This window comes from Colossoma macropomum, unplaced genomic scaffold, assembly GCF_904425465.1.
Source record: "Colossoma macropomum unplaced genomic scaffold, Colossoma_macropomum, whole genome shotgun sequence".
NCBI classification, from domain to species: domain Eukaryota; kingdom Metazoa; phylum Chordata; class Actinopteri; order Characiformes; family Serrasalmidae; genus Colossoma; species Colossoma macropomum.
In genome coordinates this window covers 15,529,261-15,542,700 of record NW_023494804.1, presented here as the reverse complement: position 1 = coordinate 15,542,700, position 13,440 = coordinate 15,529,261, and the positions used below count along the sequence as shown (strand labels likewise).

The following is a 13,440-nucleotide window of genomic DNA, read 5'->3' as shown; positions in this document are numbered from 1 at the left end:
GTGAGGATTTGATTGAGCATTAGCGAGGTCAGGTACTGATGTTGGATGGTCAGTTCCGGATCATTCCAACTCATCCCAAAGGTATTGGATGGAGCTCCATCACTCCAGAGAACACAGTTCCACTGCTCCACAGCCCGATGCTGGGGGGCTTTATACCCCTCTAGCCCACACTTAGCACTGGACATGGCTCATGTGTGGCTGCGTCCCATTCTATTGGTCAGTGCTTTTCTATGGAGATTATACACTGTATCAGCAATAGGTGACCTTAAAATGGAAATCACTCATTAGATGGACTGTCTGGATATTTTAGGACAGTAGTACTATTTTTTTATGGCCATATTTTATGTTACGACAAGAAAACAAGTCAGTAGGTTATACAGATAGATAAAAGAACTGTAATGATTTCTTGCAAAGTCATTGCAAGTAACTATTTACATTCAATTTCAGTACATTCAATATGAATTCTTTGGTATTGTGTCACTGTTCATAAGGTTACATGACTATTATGCCTTTCACAACAGCTGACATAAACCTTGTTGTTGCGGAAGTTGGTGTGGTAACACTTTTTATGAATACCATGTCTGTGAGCATCTGAAAACCTACCTCATAACATGTTATAATGCATTTATAAGGCATTATAAACATGGCTATAAATATTTATAAAAATGAAATACACTTCATAACCATGTTTATTATACATTATGAGTTGTTAACTCAAGTTGTTAAGGCATTATAAGTAGTAATAATAACATGTTATCTTGTCAGTGCCAAAGAAGTCAGTCCCAGCTTGTAGTGAGTAAAGTGAGATTAATAAATGTATTTATTTTATAGCATTTACAATATTTTATTTCTCACAGCTGATGCTGTTAGAGCTGCAGCTTTGGGGCTTCAGGACTTCATATTCAGATCCCCAAACAGCACTCTCACTTTAAACATTACATCACAGCAAACCATGTACCCATCAGGCCCTCTCCTGAACCCCCTCTGACATCACACTGAACAAGAAGTCAAGAAGTGGGGTGAAGGCATGGAGAGAGAGAGAGGCTGGTTAGCAGAGCACTATCACTGTAATTTGGTTCTAACATTAACAACCAGAACCCTTCACTCTGTAACATCACTACACTACACTACAGTAATGCTAATTTCTGCTAGCATTCAATTGGTTATGCAGTGGTAAGTTAGCGCTGAGCTAACAGTGGTGTACATTGACTTTCCCACGTTGGGTAAAACACGACTGATGGCAGCACTAGTTTAAACTCTGACATTTGAAGCTTGTAATGAGTTTTACTTTGTATGTTTTAGTGTTTCAGTCAATCCTTTAGCCTGAAGCTTCACTCTGAATACTGGAAGAGCCTTTAGTGTAAAACACGCCTCACTTTACTTACAGCTGACAAATACAATTTATAAGCTCTTATAATGGGTTATGAACAACACTTACAATGCATTATGTTAACAATTCATGATGCATAATAAGCATGGCTATAAAGTGTAATGCATTTCTAGAAATACTTTTAGTCATGTTTATGATGCCTTATGAAGGCATTGTAATTAGGCTTCATAACATCTTATAAAATGCAAAATGAAACTCGCTTCATTTAGGGGTCTGAAAATATACAGAACTCTGTCAGTACAGAGTCATGGTTTTGCCACAGGGCTTCATGAAGACCTTATGAGCACAAATGTGAAACTCGGTTTATTTAAAGGCCACTGAAAATATTGTCTTAACAGCCTTGCTTGTCAGGTTGTGTTACATAGTCACTATTATGTGTTTGACATGCCAAAACTAAGCTAAGCTATGAAGTCAGCTGTCATAATGTGCTGTGCCCTTTACCCTAGAAAGTGTTATGACAACCTAATGTCAACAAAGACCTGTCACTTGACACTGAAGTTGACAAAAGCAGCCTTTTTGACAGCTGCCACTTATTGGAATAAGTCTTTACAAATGTTTAGGTAGGTTTATGTCAGCTCTCATAACAGGTTTATAGTTGTCATGTAGCCTTATGAACATGATCTACAGTACAGTGTTACCAGTTCTTTAACCCTCTGTGGTCTGAGGTCATTCTCTCTCAATTTGTTCATATCTTCTTAAATCCTCCTTTAAAGGCTCTTCATATAACATGACACTCATATGCTTTATATCAAAATGCTCCGTTATCTTCATCACTATTTTCCAAAACCACTGCAGCAACTTCTGCAGCTGTAAACTCTCTGCAGCCATTTCACATGTGTCTCTGATGTGGACTGAATGAAGAATGAAGGGTTTTCGGCGTGATGGGTCAGTCCGTAGTGGTTGCCTGAGTGTCCATTGGCCAGTTTCACACAGAATGTAGATGGACACTCGAATCCACCAGTTCCACACGGTGTATCTCATGTGCAGGTGAATTCATTGACCCCAGAGGGCTAAGCTAGTGTTATGGTTTGATTTGACCAGTGTAAACTTCTATTCTGAAACTGACGGCTGAGAACAACTGGTTAAAACTGTGGTGATGCATGGCAATGATGTGTGCTGGTGTGGTACTGAAAATGGACGAATCTCACAGGAGTGGAACTCTCTGTACCTCTTTAGTGATGCATCCATCCTTATTGATGTCATACAGGTTAAAGGCCCAGCGCAGCTTCTCCGTTACTGAACCACGCAGCAACACAGACAAACCAATCACAAAGTCCTGTAAAACACAAACAAACTACTGACTCACTGTCCTCAGCACAGTTCAGTATTTCTACCGAAGACTGTCTTATTCATACCTCAAAGCGTATGGAGCCATTCCGGTCCATATCGAAGGCATTGAAGAGAAAATGTGCGTATGTGGTTGCATCTAAAAAGGCACAGTTTTGGGGAAAAACCCAAACAGAACCATAAACCAACCCTCATTATATACAGAGTCCTGTGTAAAAGTCAGAGAGCACCCTTCCTTTATTTAATTTCCAGTTAAAACAGTCATTAAGTACAAGTTATCCATTTTCAGGAGATATTTGTAAGGAGATAACATATAAGTGCACATAAGGAAGAAGAAAGTCAAAGTGAAAAAACAGGAGTTTCTAAAACTGGAGTTCAAAAACTGATTAAAATCTACAGAGAAAATGATGCTTCTAACAACCACCTGGAAGACCTGGTAGAAACCAAAACTGCCCCCATCAGATAACAGCACTTACAGCTTTCATCTTTGAGAGAGAGGAGAAAATCAAGCTGCTTCAGGTCTTAAAAAAAAGACCTCAACATCACTGAATGTGTTTGATTACTTCAGAAAATGATCAACCAACTTCTAAGTGAGTCTCCTAAAAAGAATAGAAGATGTAATAAAGGGAAAAAGTGACACACTGAACACTCAAACAGCTGAGATTAGATTTAGCCGTTCAGGCTTCTGTGTTATTTTCTGTTAAATGTGTTATCTGCTTTTTTCCTGATGCTGAAAAATGAATAACTTGTACTTAATGGCTGTTTTAATTGTAAATTAAACAAATTAAAAGTGCTCTCTGACTACTACAGTAACTGCCTTATGAATTACTTCACTTAAGCCACTAAATTTAATCTATGTCTGGATATAATGGATTTGTAATATAATTTTGATATTAACATATTAATAATTTATAATGACTTCAAACATTTGAGCTTAAAGAAAAACAGCTTACCTCCTTGAGGGAAGAACTGGGAATAGATCGTCTTAAAGGTTTCCTCATCAACTAATCCACTAGGACACTCCTGATAAGTAAATAGATTAAGTATAGGTAAATATAACTGTTATTACACTTGGAATATATTACAAATATACTACTTGATATACTGATACACTTACTGATGCTACTTATTGAGTTATACTACAAATAAAAGGCAATTAAATGTGTTCAAAATTATATTTCAGTCTCTTCTGAAAGTACTGGATGGCTAGGCCAATTCTTTTGTTCTTGCTTTCACTGAAAAGGTATTGGTTTGAGATCAATAATGAATATGAGACAAAAGATCAGAATTTCAGCTTTTATTTCCTGACATTTACTTTCAGATGTGTTAACTTAGAACATGACACTTTGTACCCACCTATTTTTCATGTAGGGTAAAAATGCAAGGTGTAACTGACAGGTGTTTCTTGTTGCCCAGTTGTGTCCTGTTAGATTAACTGGTCAAACAATTAACAGCTCTGAATGTTTGCTCTTGGTTTGAGTTCTGAGTTTCGCCTGTGAAGACTGCATTTGATGTTAAAAAGGATAAGCCAACATAAAGACCTGAGAGCTGTCTATGGGAGAAATGCAAGCTGTTTTAAAGCTAAGAAAAGAGGAAACATCAATCAGAGCCAATGCACAAGCATTGGGCACAACAACAAATGCAGTCAACAATTTAGAATGTTCTAAAAAATAATTAGAATGTGCTAAAGCATACTTTAAAAGTCATTGCTGCAGAAAATGCTTATGTTGATAGCAGTTAGGTATAATTTTGTAATATGATTCAGTGTGTTGAGAAATTGAATACATTTATTCAATTTATTTCCTTGCAGCCTAATAAAGCATAACGTAAAATGTGTTACTTTCAAAGTATATTTCGAAAAATACAGAGAACTATATTTTAGGTGATTTTCCATAAAATACAAAAAAAATCCTCATTAACTGGCTATTGAAAGCTGTGAACAAATCACTAGTTAATTAGAATTTGAAAATGCACAAATGTTTATAAATGACAGTTCATGTAGTTGTTAATGTGTTTATTCATATTTATAAATTCCATAAAAAGTTTTTTCCATCACATTTACAAAAAAACGTCCCTAATAATTAATGAGTCACAGCAGCAAAATACTGAAATGTATAATGTATAAATGTGGGTAAAATATTTATTCTTTGTACATTTTCAAATGATTTGTTCACAGCTATTAATGGTCAGCTAATGGCTTATTAAACAAAGTTATATCAAGTAATATAAGCTGAAATTCTGTGTTGCCGTCTCATATTCTTTTTTTGATCTCAAACCCAAATGAGCAAAAACAAAAGAACCGGCTTTGCCATTCCTACACATTCAGGGGAGACTGTATTATTAAGAATAACTAAAGAATTAAGAATAATAGTTTTGTCCATAATTCAGTTCATGTTTATGAATATCAGTGAGTCATACAGTGTCAGAAACCACATAATCAAGTCTATTGGAGATACTGAACATCTCCACACAGTTTGAGGAGAGTGTGTGATGATTTAGTCCTGCAGTTAGCGCCATGCTAACTGGTGCACATATAAGCTTCCATTACTTGTTAGCTGTATTAGCCTCATAGCTCCAGTGCTAAAACAAAAGAGGCAAACTTCAGACACCAAACATGTCCTGGCTAATCAACTACATTTGGGGTGAGGGTGAAAAAACTGTAAAATTGATTTTTTGGCAAAATATAAATGCTTTAATAAAGGCAGTCTCACGTTTTTGAAGCCCCTGTAGAGCGACTGGAGCTCCTTCCTAGTGAACTTAGTTTGAGCCTGCAGCTCCTCCAGGCCCTCTGGCTGGTGTCTGACCATGGCCAGCTCCAGCTCACTATCACTGCTGTCTGTTAGACAGAGAGAGAGAGAGAGAGAGAGAGAGAGAGAGGGAGAGAGAGAGAGAAAAGAGGGGGGAGAAAGGGAAAGAGAGACAGGCCGGAGATGCAAGACTTGTGAGAGGCTGAATGCAGGAGGAATAAGTAGGTGGTTGAGCACTTATGGAGGATAGAGGGTGTGTCAAAACAGGAATAAAGGAACAGTTCAGCAAACAAATCTAATGTTTTAGATTTGTTTGTCACCTTACTCCAAACACAGCCAATCAGACAAGACATGTTTGGTGTCTAGAGTTTTTAGTTTTTGCACTGGAGTTATAGAAATTAGTTAAGTTAGAAGTCAGTCCATGTTTATAGATAACAGTGAATCATACAGAGTCAGAAACCACATAATCAAGTCTATTAGAGATACTGAACAACTCTACACAGTTTGAAGTGAGATGACTTAGTTAGCACTATGCTAATTGGTGCTAATATACAGTTCCAGTATTTGTTATTTATGTTAGCCTTGTAGCTCCAGTGCTAAAACTACCACCAAACATGTCCTGGTTTGGGTAAGGGGGCAAATTTGTAAATTTGATTTAGACCAGGGTGAATTTCAGACCAGGACTAGACAGTCTCATATAACAGGAGCAACAGAGAAATCAGCAGGAAAACCAAGACTCAGAACCAAAGGTTTACAAACAGTTGATGTCAGGGAATTCTGGAGGGTTCTAGATAAGATGTGAAAAGACTGCATGGTTCTGTATAAGATGTGGAGGAGTCTGGAGGGATCTGTATAATATGTGGAGCAGCCCATAGGGTTCTAGATAAGATAAAGAGGAGTCTGGATGGTTCTACCTAAGATATAGAGGAGGGTTCTAGACTAGATGGGGAGGAGTCTGGAGGGTTCTGTATAAAATGTGGAAGAGTCTGTAGAGGTCTATATAAGACGTGGAAGAGTCTAGACGTTTCTAGATAAGATGAAAAGAAGTCAGGATAGTTCTACATAAGATGTGGAGGAGTCTGGGGCTTCTAGATTAGATTTGGAGGAGGCTGCAGGATTTTGTATAAGATGTGAAACAGTCTGGAGGGTTCTATATTAGGTGTGAATGGGTCTGGAGGTTCTTTATATAAAATGTGGAGTAGTATGGAGGGTTCTAGACTAGACGTGGAGGAGTCTGGATAATTCTATACAAGATGTGGATGAGTCTAGGGGCTCTGTAAAAGATGTGGGAAGTCTGGAGCGTCCTGTGTGTGATGTGAAGTAGTCTGGAAGGTTCTGGACTAATGGAGGAGTCTGCGTGGTTCTATATAAAATGTTAAAAGTGTGGAGTGTTCTAGATAAGATGTGGAGGAGTTTAAAGGGTTCTGTATAAAATGTGGAGGAGTCTAGATGGTTCAGATAAGATGATGAGGAGTCTGAAGAGTTCTGTATAAGATGTGGCAGGTCTAGAGGGTTCTGTTTAAAATATGGGGGAGTCTGTAGAGGTCTATATAAGATGTGGAAGAGTCTAGAAGTTTCTAGATACGATGAAGAGAAGAGAAGTCAGGATAGTTCTATGTAAGATGTGGAGGAGTCTGGGGCTTCTAGATTATATGAGGAGAAGTCTGAAGGGTTCTGTAAAAGATGTGGGAGGTCTAAAGGGTTCTATATAAGATGTGGAGGAGTCTGGAGGTACTGTACAAGATGTGAAAGAGTCTGGAGGGTTCTATATTAGGTGTGACGGGGTCTGCAGGGTCTTTACTTGAGATGTGGAGTAGTATGGAGGGCTCTAGATAAGATGTGGCAGAGTCTGGAGGGTTCTGGATAAGATGTGGAGGGGTCTGGAGGGTTCTAAGACAGAAAGTCTGGAGGGCTCTGTCTACGATGTGGAAAGTCTGGAAGGACCTAAATAAGATGGAGAGGAGTCTGGATTGTACTGTATAAGGTGTGGAGGAGCCTTGGAGGTTCTATGTAAGATGTAGAGGTGGCTAGAAAGTTCTAGATAAGTTGTGGGGGAGTCTGGGGCTTCTAAACAAGATGTAGATGGGCCTGGGGTTCTGGATAACATAAGGGTGAGTTTGGAGGGTTCTAGACAAGTTGTAGAAGGTTTTATCAGACATGCACTCACCATCTACAGTCATGAAAAAGAAAAGAACAGACAGAGAGGAAAAGGGAGGATGGCGAAAGAAGATAAAGAAGAGGTAAAAGAAAAAAGAAACACACATGTAAGTTCAATGCGGCCAAACTTTGGACACAGATTGTGTAATATAAAAGCATCAGACTGAGGCAGCAGTGTAGATCGGTTCATACATGCTTCAGTGTGATTATTTGCATTAATTAACATTATGAAGAAGATTATGAAGTACAATATAAAATATATAACACTAATAAAACAAAAAATAATATAAACAAGGCAGAAATCAGAAAAAATAAAGAACAACACTCATTTATCGGGTTGAAGTATTTTAAATTAACAAGGTAAGATAAAAAGGGCAATGCATAATGAGAATGATACGCTCAGAACCAGCCATGTTCAAAGCTTAAACGGTTATTTTAGCTTGACATCGTAACAACAGAAGAACCTTTTTTGGTGCTATATAGAACCCTTTTCAAAAAGGTGCTATATAGAACCATATACAACACATTCTCCACCAATCTGAAGAACATTCATGATGCAAAGAACTCTTTTAGCACGCAAATGGTTCTTTGAGTGTTCATGGTTCTATACAGAACCACTGTCTTTACTAAAGAACCCTTGAAGAACTGTCTTTTTAAGACTTTTTAAGATCCTAGTCATAAATTGATAATTTTTCTAACACTTTAACACTTTACACAACCGACCACGTGCTCAACGAAATGAAGGATTTAAATATTCTTCATCTTCTAGATGATGTATGTTCATATTTTCAGGTAATGTGACTTGATGTTCTAAAAAAGACGCCGATGAAGTTTCCGTTTTGTTTACTTTACGTCTTATTCTGTGAGTTTGCTGGCTGGTTGTAAAGCAGAAATCCAATTACTGCCTGACTCATGTAGACCCGGAGTTTCCCTACTATCTGATTACCCCCAAGAGCACGAAAACACACTGAACCAGTTACTGACAAAATCTGATTTTCTGAAATTATCAGATTATTAAGTAAATATAAACACACTCATTGAGTTGGGGCACAGTTTTGCTCTGGCTTTTTTGCGTACTAGGTAGCTAACTTAACTAAACTCAAAAACAACCAGGCTCTACTTCACTAGCTAACTGTTCTACTTTGAAAGTAAAGTAAGACTTTCAATAGAAATCGTTCGCCATCAGCATGCTCAGATAACTATAAAATTATCACATATGGCTAGCAAATGTTAGCGGAAGCACTAGCTGTGTGGTAGCTCTTTGTCATAGGGTTCTTGTTATAAAAATAGTATATATCAATTTTAAATTAACTGTATATCAGTTTAAAAATGGTATAAATAGTTTAGATCTACAGTCTTTTAGTCTTTCTTACTTGAGTCAAATTTGCTTTAGAAATTTTCCTCAATCTATTTGAGAACTGGAGGCAGAGGTTCTCCGGAGTCTAAACATAGAGCAACACAGAGTAAATGCACTTAAGTTTGGAAAGAGGTTCTGCAATGCAAGAACCTGAGAGAAACCGATTGAAGCAGCTGTGGCTTCCTTACCATCCAGAGACAGCGGCTCCCACAAGCCAAACTGCTTCAGGATCATGAAGAAGAGGATGATGACCACGGCCATGGCCAGCAGCTCCATCCCCTGCATCGCCATCGGTGCATCTGCCCAAGGCCGCTAATGACCGCTATACGGCGACTAATGATCAATATATGGCTCAGAAAAGGAAAAGGAGTCCAAACTGGATCTCAGAGCAGTTTCATTAATAAGAGTTCAAAGTGGACTTCAAATTAGTTTCATTAATCGTTCACTGTATCTCTTCTTTTGTATGGTCTTTCATTCAGTTTCTGTATGAAACTGTCTAAGCTGTCTTCTGCTGTTGCTCATGGAGCCGATCAGATTTTCCAATAAATCATCATTCCCAAGTTTTCCAGAAGAAATTCACATCACAGATAGTGTTCCATTCCTCCAAACAAACTCATGAGGCACAGGTTTAAAGACGTTTTTATAGAATAAAAGTGAAAACACTCCTCAAAACTTCATAAACTCAAACCATGTAAAACTGTTCTATTTGACTTTCAGATGATTCCTGGAAGGTTTTACTCTTGCAGCCGAACATATTTTTCCAATAAACCATCATTCCCAAGTTTTCCAGAAGAAACCCAAAGGCTTAAAGAAGTTTTCAAAGAATAAAAAGAAGGAAAAAACACAAAATGTCATAAACTTATCTTCAGTTGATTCCTAAAAGATTTTCCTTTATGCAGATAATCTGATTTTCATCATTCCAAAGCTTTCCAGAAGAATCCGGCTGCTCACTCACTCAACTTTCTGCTCAAAAAGCCTCACTTCATCGCTGTCCTGAAATCCGTCAGAGCTTTCTGCCATGTGCCAGTTTCACTGCATCTTCCATAGAGACCACTCCCAGTCCAGCAATTACACACAACCATCAGCTCCACATAATGCACTCTCTCTCTCTCTCTGTCTCTCTCTCTCTCTCTCTCTCTCTCTCTCTTCCTCTTTCTAAGAAGTAATGGAAGCTGGACCAATTAGCACCGTGTAAACTTTGGACACAAAATATGTACATGAGTAAGAACCACTGAGAGGAACCAAGACTCAAAAGGAGAAACTCCCTAAGAGAATGAGGGAGAACAACTGAGAGGAACTGAGAGGCAAAAGGAGAAACTACCTAAGAGCATGAGGAAGAACCACTGAAATGATGTTCCTACAAAGATTGTGTTTACTGAACCACACGGTGCAAGAGATCAAGACAGTGCAGCTCAAAATACTAAATCACAATACAGTAAGTACACAGAAGTGCAAAGTAAGACTCAAAGCCCAACAATACATAGATTACATAACAATACTCAGTACTAGACAGTATAAGACAGATGTGAATACTGTAAAAATAATACTGACCTGAGCAGTAATTACATATAATCCATAATGGCAGAATTATGCCATTACAGATGCAATCAAAACTGTCGAATTTCACCAAAAGGAATGCTGTAAGCACCATAACACACTTGTACATGTTCAGCTATGATGCACTGATATGGGCATTCTGGGCCGATTCATGTACACATCTGCTGATAGTAACATATACTGTACATATACAGTTTAATTTTCGCTCAAAATGGCCATTAAGTACAAAAAAACAACAGAAAACAGATATGTAATATATAATTACACAGAATCCTCAACAATTAAATATAATTTGTTTGAGTGTATCACTCAGTACCTTTATTCCAGCTTCCATTCTTTTCAGGAGACTCACTTTCAGTTTCTCAAAGAAATCTGCAGACACACCTCCAAAGTTCAGCCTTAGAAGTTGGTTGATCATTTTCTGAAGTAATCCAGGCACATTCACATTTCATCTCTCGAAGATGAAAGCTGTAAGTATCTGATGGGGACAGTTTTGGTGTCTACCAGGTCTTCCAGGTGGTTGTTAGGAATTTTCTCTGTAGCTTTTAATCATCTTCTTAACTCCAGTTTTAGAAACTCACTTATTTTCCTTTGACTTTTTCTTCCTTACGAAAGTGGATTACCTTATAACTAATCTCTTGAAAATATCTCCTGAAAAATCAAAAACTTGTACATGTGGCCATTTTGACTGGAAATTAAATAAATAAAGGGTGGTTTCTGACTTTTGCACAGTACTGTACAAATTTTAGCACAGCAACCCAGCATCACCTAAGTGCAATCAACATATCATCAAATATCAGTTTGTAATATTGGCCAAATCTACTCTGTCTGTTTGATGATGATTATTTCTTTAAAAGCAATTATCTGTTGATATCGATATGACTCAGATATCATTGTGCATCCCAACATTCAACAAATAATGAAGAAGATAATGGGGCAAAAGATAGCAGGGGAAAGTGATCAAATGGACGACTGGAATCCCAGTATAGCCCACTATGAACACATTTCCAGAGGCGCACTGTGAAAACAGACCTGTACTGTTTAAGTTTGAAAACACACTTATGAACAAACTCCCTCCCTCCGTTTCCACTCTACTCATCCTCAGTATTAAAGTGGCTAATAAAGTAGCTGAATGTTTTTACTCTGATCAGATTCTCCTGCATCAGCGGAAGGCCATTATGCAGCTCTAACGCTCCTGTAAACCAGGCTGACTCAGGCATTAGCTAAACCTCTACAGTTCAGCCCTGTTCAAATCACAACACCGATACATTAATCACTCAGCTTAACGCAGAAATGTTTACGTCTGCAGGTTTGCAAACACTTATCACTACTTTTGAACACTTAAAGAAATGATCTGGCCAAAAAAATCAGACTTACACCATTTCCTCTTAACCTGAATGTAGTCAACAAGGCTAACATAGCTAACAAGTAATGGATAAATGGCTAATAGTTAGCATGGTGCTAACTGCAGGCCTAAATCATCACATACTCACCTCATACTGTGTTAAGTTGTTCAGTATCTCTAACAAACTTGATTATGGAGCTTTTCACACTGTATGACTTACTGTTCTCTGTAAACATGGACTAAAGTACATTAGCATCGCTAAAAATAATCATCTTTAAGTCTCAATTATGTCTCTACTTTTGTCTGTTTCCTACGCAGCAACTTACTCGACTCAGTTTAAGCCAAGTGTGTGATGATTTGTACATGCAGTTAGCACCATTTACTAAAGAACCCTTGAAGAACGTTCATCCATCCTTTTTAAGGCTCTATGAACCACTAGAGGTGTACTTGTAAGGAGCTGATAGTGCGGCTCTGAAAGCGCGGTGCTGTAGGTCTGCAGCTGGATACTGCCGAAACAATGGACCTCATTCACAAACGATTCTTAAGAATTAACTTCTTTTTAAAACCTACTTATGCAGTTTAACAAAGACTCTGACATTCACCAGTGTTTTCTTATTTGGGTTTGTTCTTAGGTAAGAACAGAATCTACACACACTCAAGAGCACAAAGGTCAGAACAGTTCTGCGCTTTAAGCTGACTTTTCCTTAGAACCTTTCTGAAGGACACATTTAAGAACAAACTCAGGAAAATATTGGAGAATGAGGCCTAATGAATTTAAAATGGGCTGCAGGTTGTTTTCCATTAATGGACTGCACGGACTGGGAAATGATTGTGTTTTAAAATGTTTACATACTGCATTGAACTGTTATATTACAAAAAAGGCAAAAAAATTGTATTTGCATGTTATGATGTAAAAGAGGAGCATACTAAATACAAAGAAATTTTGAAATTCATGTAAATAGTTGCAATTTCAATTCACTATGCTGATTATATAATTAGTAGTGAAAAAAAATTATGAAATTAGAAAAAAATGATGTAAAATAGAAGCATTTGTACCACTAAACTGACTGTATACAGTAACTCTAGACTGCTCTCTGAATATGTGCATGTTTATGACCTGACTTCACATTTATTAATATATGACTCTGACCAGGAGCCAGCAGTGCTGGAGGATCAGTAACAGACCAGAGGGCTGACCTGAGCTGTGGTCAGAAACCCGTTTCTGACAGAAAACAGTTTTGTTTCCCCCTTGACCTGAAATGACCTTCGGAAAATGTATGATAAGTCAGAAATTGAGATGACAGTGAGGTATCTAAGTGCGCAAGATCTGCTCATCAATCAGGAAACATTAATGTTATATGTAGTTAATAATTTAGTTTTAAATTTATGCATCATAAGCACGCTGTGCAGCTCAGCACAAAAAGCTGCAGAGAGGAGGTGAGGGCTCTTAAGGAGATGGACGCAGAGCCCCGGCAGCTTCAGCTCATCTCCACTGTGAGTTAAGCAGTCCAACAGGAGGCCTAATGACCTGATGGACCTGTTAAAGTCCAGCAGAACACAGGCTGGACCAAACTGAATGAGCTATAGACTTACTGAGAGT

General features: G+C 37.9%; 1 protein-coding gene across 3 annotated transcripts in view; it reads right to left on the bottom strand.

Annotated features, from left to right (window-relative positions):
* The window catches only part of kcnip3b (Kv channel interacting protein 3b, calsenilin), a 32,389-nt gene that overhangs the window by 3,246 nt on the left and 15,703 nt on the right, over nt 1–13,440 (bottom strand). Inside the window, exons 1-6 of one of the 3 annotated variants that reach the window (XM_036595228.1) lie at nt 9,127–10,042; nt 7,592–7,594; nt 5,389–5,513; nt 3,631–3,700; nt 2,746–2,816; nt 2,559–2,666 (exon numbers count right to left, since the gene is read on the bottom strand). In XM_036595228.1, the coding sequence (XP_036451121.1) occupies nt 2,559–2,666; nt 2,746–2,816; nt 3,631–3,700; nt 5,389–5,513; nt 7,592–7,594; nt 9,127–9,229 (480 nt within the window). In that variant the 5' untranslated portion in view covers nt 9,230–10,042. Of the gene's footprint in view, nt 1–2,558; nt 2,667–2,745; nt 2,817–3,630; nt 3,701–5,388; nt 5,514–7,591; nt 7,595–9,126; nt 10,043–13,440 lie in introns of those variants that run through there. The other 2 variants (XM_036595226.1, XM_036595227.1) reach the window with 2 other exon arrangements.